Source organism: Pantherophis guttatus, chromosome 8 (genome assembly GCF_059756535.1).
Source record: "Pantherophis guttatus breed Tessera chromosome 8, ASM5975653v1, whole genome shotgun sequence".
NCBI classification, from domain to species: Eukaryota; Metazoa; Chordata; class Lepidosauria; order Squamata; family Colubridae; genus Pantherophis; species Pantherophis guttatus.
In genome coordinates this window covers 10,134,507-10,149,274 of record NC_142070.1, presented here as the reverse complement: position 1 = coordinate 10,149,274, position 14,768 = coordinate 10,134,507, and the positions used below count along the sequence as shown (strand labels likewise).

General features: G+C 43.7%; 1 protein-coding gene across 1 annotated transcript in view; it reads left to right on the top strand.

Annotated features, from left to right (window-relative positions):
- Positions 1-14,768, top strand: part of ANTXR2 (ANTXR cell adhesion molecule 2) — a 181,415-nt gene that overhangs the window by 83,320 nt on the left and 83,327 nt on the right. The window contains exons 11-13 of the mRNA XM_060687005.2: positions 834-912; positions 4,102-4,197; positions 9,958-10,002. Coding sequence (XP_060542988.1) covers positions 834-912; positions 4,102-4,197; positions 9,958-10,002 — 220 coding nt within the window. The remainder of the gene's footprint in view (positions 1-833; positions 913-4,101; positions 4,198-9,957; positions 10,003-14,768) is intronic.

The window sequence follows — 14,768 nt, the reverse complement described above, 5'->3', positions numbered from 1 at the left end:
GTGGCCAATTATCCTCAAACCTTACTCTCGAGGAGACCTCCTCCTCCTGAGTAGCCACTCCTGCCTTTTGGCAGCCCTGCGTGCTTGAGCATTGAGGAGAGGCTCCTCCACTTCGCTCTCTCCACTTGAAGGAGCCTCTGGAGGTTCTGAAGGCCCACGCTGAGTCTCTGCCTCTGGCACCACATCCTCTTCAGCCTCCTCGCTGTCTGACGTGAGCGCTGGCTGCGCAGGCTGCTGGCGGGACACCACACCAGTCTCCTCGTCGTCGGGATCAGCCACGATCTGTGCAGGCCGCTGGTGGGCCACAACACATATGTAATGATAGCTTAAGCCATTCATTACAATCCCCCAAACATGCAGGTAGACTTAACAAAATCATTTATTTAGGGGTGGTTCGAAGTTATAACAGCAATCCAAAAAGTGACTTATGACCATTCTTCACATTAATGACCATTGCAGCATCCCTATGGTCATGCAATCAAAATTTGGCAACTGACTCGCATTTATGGTTGCAATGTCATGTGATCCCCTTTTGCGACCTTCTGACAAGCAAAGTCAACGGGGAAGCCAGATTCACTTAACAACCAGTGTTACTAATTTAACAATGGCAGCGACTCACTTAATGTCCGTGAGCTCAGTTGTGGTCGTAAATCAAGGACTACCTGTAGTTTAATTCTGAGTTTTTGCTTGGAGCTGTTTAGCAAACCAGGAAACAGTGTCAAGATTTGGTTCCATTGTCACATTCTCTAATTTAATCATATCTAGTCTGTCCACTCCGTAAGCATACCATTAAATGTTGTGTTTCCATCTTCCCTCTTTTTTTTTTTTTCCAGAACAATGGATGTGTTTGTCAGTTTGAACCAAGGGCAGTCGCTCATTTCCAGCTCTTTAACCATTACGGCAACAAAATGTGTAAGTACGCAAGCAATAAGAGCCAGAAAGAAACATATTGATATCTGAGAGGCTATATTTTTTAGAACACGAAACTACAGTAGTGGCCAAAATTGTGGAAACCTTTTGGGATACGCCTATCCCCGCATATATTATATGACACATCTAAAATAAAAAAGTGCAAAGAAAAAGAAAGGAAGAAGAGAGGAGGAGGACTAGGACAAAGGAAAAGAAAAGCAATATATAAAGATGACCTCCAGTTTTCATTACAAGAAGAGACAAATTGTCCTTGGTCACCCAGGAAACCTCTCTCTCTCCCCCCCTTTTTGGCACATGCTGCTGTTATTTACATACAAGGATTATTTGCTGGTAATACACTCAACAGCTCATAAAAGGCTCCTAAACCCACTTCCCCTGAGAGGCTCTGTTGAGATGCATCTGTAGCCTCTTTAAAGAACAAACAGCGCTCTTTCCTTCACCTCTGGAAAATGGCCCCAGGAGATTTATTGCAAGCAAGTTTAGATCATAATGATCATCTTCCAAAATAAGGATTATTCTCCCTCCCTCCCTCCCTCCCTCTCTCTCTCTTTCTCTTTCTCATTGGAAATTAAACACACATACACACATGAAGCAGGGGTGAAATGCCACCGGTTTGCCCCGGTTCGGGCAAACCGGTAGTTAAAAAAAGCTACTGGTTCATCTGAACTGGTATTTCCAACGATCAGCTGTGCCGCACGGTTTATATTCGCTAGAAATCCTTCGCATGTGCGGCCGGCAAACTGGTTCAGATTTCACCACTGAAATGAGGGGTCCTGGGTGCTCTCTGAGTTTGCTTGGTTTTTTTTTTTTTTTTGCAGACATTTTATTGCCCAAACTAAGTAACCTCATCAATGCTAGACCGATGCTCTAGCACTGATGATGTTACCTAATTTGGGTAATGAAACATCTGCCAGAAAACAGGCAAGCTCAGAGAGCACCAAGGAGCCCTCCTGTCAACCCTGAGCTACACATATTCTCCTTTATTAGCAAACGCATCCACAAAGGCCTCTCGGTTTTGCCAGGCATCTGACAAAAAATACAGATCGAGTTTATTTCATGGAGCTCGATTTTTACTTTTTGGTGGTGTTTATTCGTTCTGGGTTAATGAAAGTTTTTGCCAGAAAAATATTACGATCCGCTCTTGGACAACCAGTAAAAATAACATGTTTAGATGTTTTTTTTTTTTTAAGCAGCTGGAATTTAGTGTCTACACATTTGCAGCAATACAGGGTAAACCCATTTGTAGGGTTTTTTTCCCCCCCCATCGGTGTGATTCTTAAAAATCTTTCCTGATTCAAAATATGAAAAAGAGCGTGTGCTGCTTAATGAAGGAAATCCACAGAATGCTTTTAGGCTGAACTTACATAGGCATTTGCTATCCCAACCTTTTATGTCGTTTCCATAAACAGGAAACATATTTGCTGACTTCTACTTTGAGAGAAAGCCGCAGCTTTTCTGCAAAACATGAAATCCCAAACATTACAAAACTACTTTAAATCCAAAGTTGGCCTAGAGAGTCATAAGTGCACATACTCCGATTGAGAGGCACGTGCCGTTAAACATCCATTAAATTGCTCATTTGGTGCTCAGAGGAAATAAAACTAAAAAGAGGGTAGAATAATAGAATATCAGGGTTGGAAGGGACCTTGGAGGTCTTCTAGTCCAACCCCTTGCTCAAGCAGGAGACCCTATACCCGTGATGGTGAATTTATGACATGCATGCCAGAGGTGGCACGCAGAGCCCTCTCTGTGGGCACGTGTGCCATTGCCCCAGCTCAGCCAGCTGGTCGTTGGGTTTCCGATGCGCGCATGCGTGCCGGCCAGCTGGTCGTCGGATTTCCCCTTCTGGTTTGGGCACTCTGCGAAAAAGGCTCACCATTACTGCTCTATACCATTTCAGACAAGTGGCTATCCAGTCTTTTTATAAAAACTTCCAGTGTTGGAGCATTCACAACTTCTGGAGACAAGTTGTTCCACTGACTGTTCTGTCAGGAAATTTTTCCTTATTTCTAGGTTGTTTCTCTCCTTGATTAATTTCCATCCATTGCTTCTTGTCCTGCCTTCAGGTGCTTTGGAGAATAGCTTGACTCCCTCTTCTTTGTGGTAGCCTCTCAAATATTGGAACACTGCTATCATGTCTCCCTTGGTCCTTCTTTTCGCTACACTAATCAATCATACCCAATTCTTTCAACTGTTCTTCATATGTTTTAGCTTCTAGGCCCCTAATCATTTTGTTGTTCTTCTGCATAAATATATAAAACGGAGAACCCACTTTTTCTTTTCTTTGTACCTGGCAGTGTTTTCTTACTGCTAATCTAGCCCATCCGATTTTATGCATTTATAATTATTCTGTGTATTTGTTTATTTATATTCCACCCTTGTTATTTTTATAAATAACTCAAGGCAGCGAAATGTCTATGAAGATTCTCAGCCATCCAGGTCATGGTTTGTCCCAAAGGTGCTTTTTCAAGAGGCAACTGGACTTGCTGGTTTTTCTTTGAAGATGTTTCACTTCTCATCCAAGAAGCTTCTTCGGTTCTGACTGGATGGTGGATGGATAAGCTGAAGAAGCTTCTTGGATGAGAAGTGAAACATCTTCAAAGAAAAAGACAGCAAGTCCAGTTGCCTCTTGAAAAAAGCACCTTTGGGTCAAGGCAGCAAACATATTAATACTCCCTCCTGTTTTTTCCCACAAAAACAACCCTTTGAGGTGAGTTGAGATGAGAGAGAATGACTGGCTCAAAGTCACCCAGCTGGCTTTTATGCCTAAGGCAGAACTAGAACTCACAACCCCCTAGTCCTTAGGCCGGGGTGGGTAACTATGGCAATTTTATGATTTGTGGACTTCAACTCCTCATTGGCTGGCTGAGGAATTCTGGGAATTGAAGTCCACAAGTCATGAAGTTGCCATAATTGCGCATCCCTGCTCTGGGCCAACACCTTGACTATTTTTTTTTTTAATTTTATTTTTAAAGTCATCTACAAGGGTAGCTTTTCATCCCAACAATATAGATTGGGTCAGAGAGCCTGTTAATATAACAAAGGAATATGCAGACACGCATCCTATTTTGTCTTGGTCTGATTTAGCATGATGCTGAAAGAGAATCCCTGCCTTTTTGTTACCGTAAAAATAAATTAAATTACCTATCTTTTCGTCTTTGTTTTTGATAGACCAATGGCATTGTGGCACTGATCATTATCCTCATTTTGTTACTGTTGATGGCGATCGCTGCTCTATGGTGGTTTTGGCCTCTGTGTTGCAAAGTGGTAAGTAATTTTTTTTCCCCCTCTCTGGCTGGCTGGGGAATTCTGGGAGTTGAAGTCTCCACCTCTTAAAGTAGACTGGGGAATTCTGGGAGTTGAGGTCCCCACCTCTTAAAGTGGACTTCATGGCTGGCTGGGGAATTCTGGGAGTTGAAGTCTCCACCTCTTAAAGTAGACTGGGGAATTCTGGGAGTTGAAGGCCCCGCATCTTAAAGTAGACTTCAGGGCTGGCTGGGGAATTCTGGGAGTTGAAGTCTCCACCTCTTAAAGTAGACTGGGGAATTCTGGGAGTTGAGGTCCCCACCTCTTAAAGTGGACTTCATAGCTGGCTAGGGAATTCTGGGAGTTGAAGTCTCCACCTCTTAAAGTAGACTGGGGAATTCTGGGAGTTGAGGTCCCCACCTCTTAAAGTGGACTTAATGGCTGGCTGGGGAATTCTGGGAGTTGAAGTCCACATATCTTAAAGTAGCCAAGGCTGAGAAACACTGATCTGTAGTCTTCACTCACTTTTGGGCGAGCAACATAGCCAATGCAGTCTTACTGATTTGCTCGTAATCAGATTGGAGAAAGTTATGCTCCAACTGGACTGACTGAGGCATCTTTTCTTGCAAATGGAATGCAAATATAAATATTAGATTGGACTTACTCAGTGCTTGCAAACTCGTGCCTGAACTGCAAGCTCATCAACAAGGCCTATTAATTGGTTGACTTCTGGAGTTTGTACTCCCCCACCCTTCAGTGCTAATTAGCATTCCCTTGCATTCACCACCAAACTAATTTAAAAATGTAAACATGGAACTGATATTAATATCTGGATAAATCCCCCTTTACCTCTAAAAGCCTTTATTAATCTTAATAGGGTGGTATGAGAAAACAGCGCTGAGTTCTGAAATCCCAATTTTATCCCGAAGCGCAAGTTAGCCCAATATAAGGCGCCATATTTTATTGTGGTGATTGTATATATATGCTGATTACAGATAGTCCTTGACTTACAACTATTTGTTTAGTGACCATTCAAAGTTACAAAAAGTGACTGATGACTGTTTTTCACACTTATGACCGTTGCAGCATCCCCATGGTCATATGATCGGAGTTAGGATGCTTGGCAACTGACTCCTAGTTATGACAGTGGCGACGTCCTGGCGTCACGTAATCCCCTTTTGCGGCCTTCTGACTAGCAAAGTCAAGGGAGAAGCCAGTTTCACTTAACAGCTGTGTTACTAACTGAACAATGGCAGAGATTCCCTTAACAACTATGCCAAGAAAGGTTGTAGAAGGGGGCAAAATTCACTTCACTTGCTTAGCAGTGGAAATTTTGGGCTCAAGTGTGGTCGTAATTCAAGGACTACTTGTGTTGTTGTAATTTTGATTCCCACAGTTTTTTCCCCATATTTCGGTCTCCAGAACGGCATAAGCCGGCTGTTGTGACCTAGGCTTACAATACACAATTAGTCCCAAACAAACCTATTTTATTGTAACAGCTGAGAATTACGTACATTCCCAGCTGAGTCCCAATTAGTTGCAAAACAAGTCCTTCGGAAGAAGTCCTTGGGGATAATCACCAACCTTTATCTTCTTTGACACCCTGCCAAAGACCTAACTTGGCAAAGCCCCACGAAGTTCAGAAACAAACAAGAGATGCCGACTGGAAACAGAGCTAGCAATGTTGCTTTCCTGCAAAAGGCCCAAGTTCCTCTGTTTCTCCTTTAAGCCTTATGGGAGGGGCCAATCATCTCCTGGCCTTACTCCCGAATCGTCCCTTTTGCTTTAGCTGCTCTTGCCTTCTGGCAGACTCCTCCTGTTCTTCTGCCTCTCTGCTGTCCGACTCTGGGGGCTCCGGAGTCCACTCATCAGTCCCCGATGGCCGTGGCCCCATCTCTGCCTCTGACGCAGAGCCCTCCTCCGGGCCTTCCCCAGACTTCAGGACTGGCCCATGTTCCTCCCCAGCCTCCTCACTGTCCGACTCCGCTGCCAGCTGCGCAGGCTGCTGACGGACGACAACACCGGCCTTCTTTTTTAACAACTGGCATCGTTGCGGTTAAAGGCCCAATTTTTTTTTTTACCATTTTAGTTACTATTGTGTCACTATTGCAGGATGGGAACCGAACAAAATTGCATCGAAGGACGAAATTTCCCTCCCTCCTCCTCTCCTCCCTCCTGACCACTCAGTCTTCCTCGATGGCAGCAACCAGTTGGCATCTAGAGTGTGCCCAACGATTTGGGGGCATCCTGTTTTAATTGTTGGCAGGAGCCAGTTGGTGATTTTTTTTAAAAAAAAATTATTTATTTATTTTGGACTTGATCTGCAGTCTGCGCACATCTCCAGGTTGCGGAGTGGCCTTTCCGGGTTTTTCTTTTTCCTCCTTTGTCAAAAAGAGTTGGCTGTTGACAGTTTGTTCGCTCCTTCGTGAGCATTAGCGAACATCTGACTGCATCAAGCTGGCATTGGACTCTGGCGCTGACATTTTGTAATGCCCACCACATTTGAGCATTGAAGATGTGTTAATGAGCACATCAAGGGACAGTTGGCCAAAGCCACCGATTTATTTAAAAACGGAAAATGAACTCGATATCTTTACCTGTCTCTCTGCCCTGCCTGCCTACCTACCTACCTTACGTACGTATCTATCGATTCGTCCATCCGTCTGTCTAATTATCTATGATGGAGGAAAACCGTCTGTGCTCTAAAACGAAGCACTTTACTTCCCTCCTCCTTCTTGTTTGGCTAAATAAACACCCGGCAGCCTGTTTCTTGACAATGATAATAATACCAAACCCTAAAAATTGGAGAAGACTCAAACTCTGCATATGGTAAACAAAATGGAGATTTAGTCTCCTGGGCTCTTGAGATGGGTATTTAAGAAATGTGAATGAAATAGAAATAGTTGACATCTTGGCAATATTATGTCTTTTAACATGTGCAAGTTCTCAGGATGGAGGAGTTACAGACGCTCTTCCGTTCCCTTCCTGCAACCCCCTTCTCCCCCCCCTCCGGAAAATAAGGATAGCTTCCTGAGCCGGGTTTTGGAAAAAAAATATTGATGGATTTAAAGTAATTTAAGGGCCCCCCCCCCATGCTTTCGGGAGGAGTCCAGCCAACTGTTAATAAAGTTGATTTAATTAAAAGTACTTTGGCAGGGGAGAGGTCTTAGCCATGTTTGTTTCTTTTAGGCAAGTATTAAGCGTGGTGCCCAATCTGAAAAAAATATACTGTATTTTTCAGACTATAAGACGCACCGGAGTATTAAGACGTACCAAGATTTTGAAGAGGAAAACAAGAAAAAAAAAGTTTTTGGCCTCCGTGCGTCCGGTCTTTGCCTTCCCTAGCACTCTCTGCAGACCTTCTGCGCGTCCCGTTTTTGTGAAAAATGGCCTCTCGAACCCTCCATGTGTCCCGTTTTTGCCCTCCCCAGCCCCCAGGAGCACTCTGCAGGCCTCCCAAACCCTTTGCATGTCCCGTGCCTGTTTTTGGCCTCCTGAACCCCCTAAGTGTCCCGTTTTTGCCCTCCCTGGCCACTAGGAGAACTCTGTAGGCCTCCCAAACCCTCTGTGCGTCCCGTTTTTGCAAAAACTGGGCCCGTTTTTGGTAAAAACGGGACACGCAGGGGGTGGTGGTTTGGGAGACCAAAAATGGCCGTACTTGGTCTATAAGACACACCCTCTTTTATGGGGGAAAAAGTGTATCTTATACTTCGAAAAGTACGGTATTCTATTACCGTCGTTTATATAGAATCAACCAGATCCGTACTGCCGAATAAAAAATGATTCACCAACGGCTCTGTAATAAAGAAAACCTTGAGATTTACTAGAGACTAACATTTACAGAGAAGAAGCATGGATTCCAATTGGAAATGTGACCTCATTATCTGGAAGGCCCCATTACAGATAGTCCTAGACATACTATCATTCATGTTAAGGAATTCGCAGCGCAACCCTAGAGTAGCAAGGGTGTGCACGTGAGAGCGACTGAGAGCGGTTGCGAATAATCACAGCCAACACGCAGATACACTGAGTTGTGTTTACTTTTAGGAAATAGTAATAAGGCACAGTCCAATAAATAGTCCAGGTCATACACAGATAAAGCAGTAGATAATAAAACAATAGTCCAGGGATATTCCAATAACAAAGTCTTCTTACCAGTTGTCGTAGTCATACACAATAAACAGTAGCAAACACAGCAAAAAACAGTAATGATCAGCAAAAAGCAATAATGGTCAGCAAAGAGAAGAAAAAGAGAAACAAACAATGTTTCAAGCTTCCTCTTAAGGACATTGGCTACAGAGCTAACCAATCAGGACACAGTATGATGCAATACAGCAATACAGTCTTAAAGCTATATTGAGGTTTTATATATTGCCAACCCAACAAGTTAGGTAATTATCATTTCCTAACAATTCGTTTAATGACCGTTCGAAGCTACAGTGGCCCCTGAAAAAAGTGACTTATGACCATTTTTCACACGGCCATTGCAGCTTCCCCATGGTCACGTGGTCAAAGTTTGGCCACTTGACAACGGACTCATATTTATGATGGTCCCAGGGTCATGTGTGATCCCCTTTTGCGACCTTCTGATGAACAAAGTCAGTGGGGAAGGCAGATTCACTTAACAACCATGTTACTGGCTTAACAACCGCAGGGATTCACTTAACAGCAGTGGCAAGAAAAGGATGTAAAATGGCGCAAAGCTCACTTAGCAACGGTCTCGCTTAGCAACAGAAAATTAGGGTTCAATTGCGATCGTACCTGTATTTGCAGCCCATGGGAAGCCGTGAGTGATAACCACATTCTTTTTAAATAAAACAAGTTAAGAGCCAAATACATTAGCAATCTGAGGTTTGATTGGCTGTATCTCTGCAGTCTTCTGAAAAGCTTTCAAAATCTGGACGTGCTCCCAGGGAGGAAATCATTAGGTTAACTGGAGTCTATGGCCTGTTCTTAATTTATTTGGGTTTTTTTCTTTTTAATTGATGGTCATTATAAATTTTATATCTTGGTTTTTTTTTTTTTTCTCTTGTGTCTTTATCGGTCCAGAGTCACTGGTGAGACACAAATCAAATTAATGATAACTAAGCATCTTTAACAATCATCCAACAGTTGTTTTGCCAATTCATAACAGTCATGGGGATAACAATAGCACTTAGACTTATATACCGCTTCATAGTCATGGTGGCGCAGCAGACTAAAGCACTGTTATTAACAGTGTTATTAACACCAGCTGGCTGCAATTACTGCAAGTTCAAATCTCACCAGGCTCAAGGTTGACTCAGCCTTCCATCCTTTCTAAGATAGGTAAAATGAGGAGCCAGATTGTGCGGGTAATAAGTTGACTTTGTATAAATATACAAAAGTATGAAGGCTATTGCTTAACGCATTGTAAGCCGCCCTGAGTCTCCGGAGAAGGGCGGCATATAAATCAAATTAAATAAAAAAAAGATAGTGCTCTACAGCCTTCTCTAAGTGGTTTATTTCCCCCAACAGTCTGGGTCCTCATTTGACCCACCTCGGAAGGATGGAAGGCTGAGTCAACCTTGAGCCTGGTGAGATTTGAACTGCCAAATTGCAGGCAGTCAGCAGAAGTAGCCTGCAGTACTGCACTCTAACCACTGCGCCACCGTGAGATTTCTGTTACCCCAACCATGGCTAGCGGATTATGGAGATAACTAATGGAGAAGTATCGCCATCAAAATGACTTGCTATGGTGTGATTTTAATGAACCTTTGCCATTATGATCTTTATCATCTAATTTGTCCCTTTCATCAATAGGTTATTAAGGATCCTCCTCGACCCCAGCCTTCAGCTCCAATAGAGGTAAGCTTCCAAAGTGCTCCAGCGGCTTGCTGTTTATAAAAGCAGATCACCATGTTGCCAATGATTTAGGAATACAATTTCTCTTGGATCCTGCCAGCCAGAATACCCTGGCCGATGGGGGCCCACAGCACGCCTCCCTCAGTGGTGGGTTACCCCCGGTTCGCACTGGTTCTACAGAACCGGTAGTAAAGCAAGCGAGAGGCCCCGCCCACTGACCCTGATGTCATGAAAACGCTTCTGCGCATGCGCAGAAGAGCGTGTGCGCAACCCCGTTGCAAACCGGTAGTAAAGGTAAGTAGAACCCACCCCTGGCCTCCCTCCTACATCCCCTCCTGCAGGACAAAAATTTGTCCTTGGCATAATTTAAATGATTTGTATGATGATGATGTCATTCTGATGATGTCATTTGCACAATGATGTCATCATGCCAGTGGAATGTATTCATAGGGGAGTTTAGTCTGTTGCTCGTGCAGCCTGTTTCCTGGAGGTCCTGGAAAAAACAAGGTTTCACAGTACTGCCTACACATACACACACACATACAAACAAGGGGTTTATCAAGTAGAACACTGAAGGAAAAATACAGATGTGCAAGGTGCAAAATGCACAGGTACTGTATATGTGGTACCTTGCTCAATAACTGTGAGGGGGATCTTGGAGTCCTAGTGGACAACAATTTAAATATGAGCCAGCAGTGTGCTGCAGCTGCCAAAAAAGCCAACACAGTTCTAGGCTGCATAAACAGAGGGATAGAATCAAGATCACGCGAAGTGTTAATGTAATCCCTTGGTAAGGCCACACTTGGAATATTGCATCCAGTTTTGGTCGCCACGATGTAAAAAAAAGGTGGAGACTCTAGAAAGAGTGCAGAGAAGAGCAACAAAGATGATTAGGGGACTGGAGGCTAAAAACATATGAAGAACGGTTGCAGGAACTGGGTATGTCTAGTTTAATGAAGAGAAGGACCAGGGGAGACATGATAGCAGTCTTCCAGTATCTCAGGTGTTCCCACAAAGAAGAGGGAGTCAAGCTATTCTCCAAAGCACCTGAGGGCAGGACAAGAAGCAATGGGTGGAAACTAATCAAGGAGAGAAGCAATTTAGAACTAAGGAGAAATTTCCTGACAGTTAGAACAATCAACCAGTGGAATAACTTGCCTCCAGAAGTTGTGAATGCTCCAACACTGGAAGTTTTTAAGAAGATGTTGCATGACCATTTGTCTGAAGTGGTGTAGGGTTTCCTGCCTAAGCTGGGGGTTGGACTAGAAGATCTCCAAGATCCCTTCCAACTCTGTTATTCTAGTCTATTCTATTCTAAATTCTAAGGTCTGTATTTTAGCCACAGTTTGGATGGGTAAGAATGAAACAGACCGGTATTTTTTTGCTTTTTGAACCCTAAAGCTTATTAGCTCTATCCTTCTGGTTTTTTTTTTTTTTTTTTTGCACCCTGATTATATTGAACCCCAGACTCTTCAGGAGGCTTTATAAAATTGTGTAATCATATCCGTCAACTTTAGCTGGATATCCAAAAGGGTTAGCTATCCATAAAAGGGCGGGGGAGTTAGCCGGTTAAAGCACAACATTCCCTTTTATAGGGCACACTATGTTAGCTAGATTGGTTATCCCCCAAAGTGCGCGAGGAAAGTGTTGCTGCGTGGCAACTCAACAGGAATTGGATTGTAATAAGCACTTCAAAATACATTCCGCTGCAAATTGATTTTCCTTGCAACATAACCAGAATGCTCAGTTTATGCATTTTGTGGGTGAGGATGCCAGCAAGCGTGTGTCTAATTCACAGAATATCTTACTCCACCAAACAGTATTGTAAACGTGGAAATAATCTTCGGATCAGGCTGCATTAAACGCCTTGCGCATCTGTATTTTTTTCTTCTTCGGTGTGCTGCGCTTTCTTTTTGTCTCTGTATGTTCAGAAGTCCTTAAAAGGGGTGTTAGGACACACTTTTTAAAAAAATTTTTGATTTATATGCCGCCCTTCTCCGGAGACTCAGGGCGGCTTACAATGTGCTAAGCAATAGCCTTCATTCTTTTGTATATTTATACAAAGTCAGCTTATTGCCCCCACAACTGGGTCCTCAATTTACCTACCTTAGAAAGGATGGAAGGCTGAGTCAACCTTGAGCCTGGCGAGATTCGAACCTGCAGTAATTGCAGGCAGCTGGTCTTAATAACAGGGTGCTTTAGACCACTGTACTACCAAAGCTTCATTATGTAAATTATGTAAATCCATTATCTACTTGCAGTGTAGCCTTAACTTCAGGGCGATCATACAAGAAGAGCGATAATTACTTCTTCCTTGGAAAATGCACAGAATCAATCCTCTGTATTTCTTTAAGGGGGAATTATAGATGCCATCGACCAAAGAAAACCTGTAAACATTGGGTTATTTCCCTGATGGGTTGATTCTGCAGCTGCTATCGTAGAATGACTACTGACCAGACTCTCAGGGAAAAATGGGAGCTGTTGTAGCGCCAGCCGCTTTGGGGCAAGGCTGCAATATGGGGTGTTTGAATATGCACCCCAGTTCTTTTCTCCAGTACATTTTTTTTTTTTTAAATTAGCTGGCACGGGCGATTGGAAAAGAAGTTGGCTTGCTAGGAGACCTTCATTTCTCCTCTCTTTCTGGCCATCCCAGAGGAGACAGGGGTTGACTAGTGGATTGCAACTTGTCCATCCCAGCACGCTCAGGTTTGAATTGATAGGAGAGAATATTTGTAGTTTAGGATTGAATTGTGGGGTCTTGCTGAGCTTGGTGGCTTTCTTGAAAGACGTTTCATTACCAAACTAGGCAACGTCATCAGTGCTGGTGATGTTATTTAGTTTGGTAACGGAAACACCTGCAAGAAAACCACCAAGCTCAGAGAGCACCCGGGATCCCACAGGTTTGAATTGACTCAGTGATCCAGGCATCTTGTTCATTATGAAAAGGGGTTGCAGAAGCTGGAACCTGAAGCATATTTTGCTGGGGTTGCATCTTGAAAGGCTGGCTCAGAAGAGTAGGCAGTAGATATATCGATCCACAGTAAAGCAGATGTTGTACGTTTTAAGGCACGAAGAAACTTTAATTTTTGATCACCTTGCTAAGAAGTATTTATTTATTTATTTATTTATTTATTTATTTATTTATTTATTTATTGTTAAATTTGATTGCTGCCTTATCTCACCATACTACTTCAAAAAAAGTTGTTTGTCTCCCAATGATATCTGTGGGGAGAGGAGGGCCAGTTTGGTCTACTGATTTAGGGACCAGGCTAGAAAGCGGGGGATCATGGGTTCGGGTCCCTCCTTAGCCATGAAAGCCAATTGGTTGACTTTGGGCCAATCACCAGGAGATGGTGAGTTCTGGTCCTTCCTTAGCCATGAAAGCCAACTGGTTGACTTTGGGCCAATCACCAGGAGATGGTGAGTTCTGGTCCCTCCTTAGCCATGAAAGCCAATTGGTTGACTTTGGGCCCAACACCAGGAGATGGTGAGTTCTGGTCCCTCCTTAGCCATGAAAGCGAACTGGTTGACTTTGGGCCAATCACCAGGAGATGGTGAGTTCTGGTCCCTCCTTAGCCATGAAAGCCAACTGGTGGACTTTGGGCCAATCACCAGGAGATGGTGAGTTCTGGTTCCTCCTTAGCCATGAAAGCCAATTGGTTGACTTTGGGCCAATCACCAGGAGATGGTGAGTTCTGGTCCCTCCTTAGCCATGAAAGCGAACTGGTTGACTTTGGGCCAATCATCAGGAGATGGTGAGTTCTGGTCTCTCCTTAGCCATGAAAGCCAATTGGTTGACTTTGGGCCAATCACCAGGAGATGGTGAGTTCTGGTCCCTCCTTAGCCATGAAAGCGAACTGGTTGACTTTGGGCCAATCACCAGGAGATGGTGAGTTCTGATCCCTCCTTAGCCATGAAAGCCAACTGGTTGACTTTGAGCCAATCACCAGGAGATGGTGAGTTCTGGTCCCTCCTTAGCCATGAAAGCCAACTGGTTGACTTTGAGCCAGTCACCAGGAGATGGTGAGTTCTGATCCCTCCTTAATCATGAAAGCCAACTGGTTGACTTTGGGCCAATCACCAGGAGATGGTGAATTCTGATCCCTCCTTAGCCATGAAAGCCAACTGGTTGACTTTGGGCCAATCACTAGCAGATGGTGAGTTCTGGTCCCTCCTTAGCCATGAAAGCCAATTGGTTGACTTTGAGCCAATCACCAGGAGATGGTGAGTTGTGGTCCCTCCTTAGCCATGAAAGCCAATTGGTTGACTTTGGGTCAATCACCAGGAGATGATGAGTTCTGGTCCCTCCTTAACCATGAAAGCGAACTGGTTGACTTTGGGCCAATCATTCTCTCTCATCCCAACCAACCTCAAAAGGTTATTGTTTTGGGGAAAATAGGAAGAGGAAGGTTTGTTGGATAAATTTGCCAGCTTGAGTTATTTGTAAAAATAATTACAGGGAGAATACACCTAAATAAATAGAGAAGGTCAGATTGACGGAAGCAGTGTTACACCCTGATAAGGCGGGCCTTCCCTCTGTTGTGCATGCATTGTACATCACACAAACGCTTCAAGAGGTGAATTTTGCATTGCAGGCTATTGCATTCATCATTTTGACAAAAGGGCGGGGGAGGGGTCAGTGTCTGCAAATGCCTGACTGGTGTCATCTAGTGCATTCTCAGTGAATTATAAGGCATGCCTTTCATTTTTAAACATGCATTATTTGAAGCAGACAAACTACTCTTCTTTTTTGAATAAAGAAGTTTCAC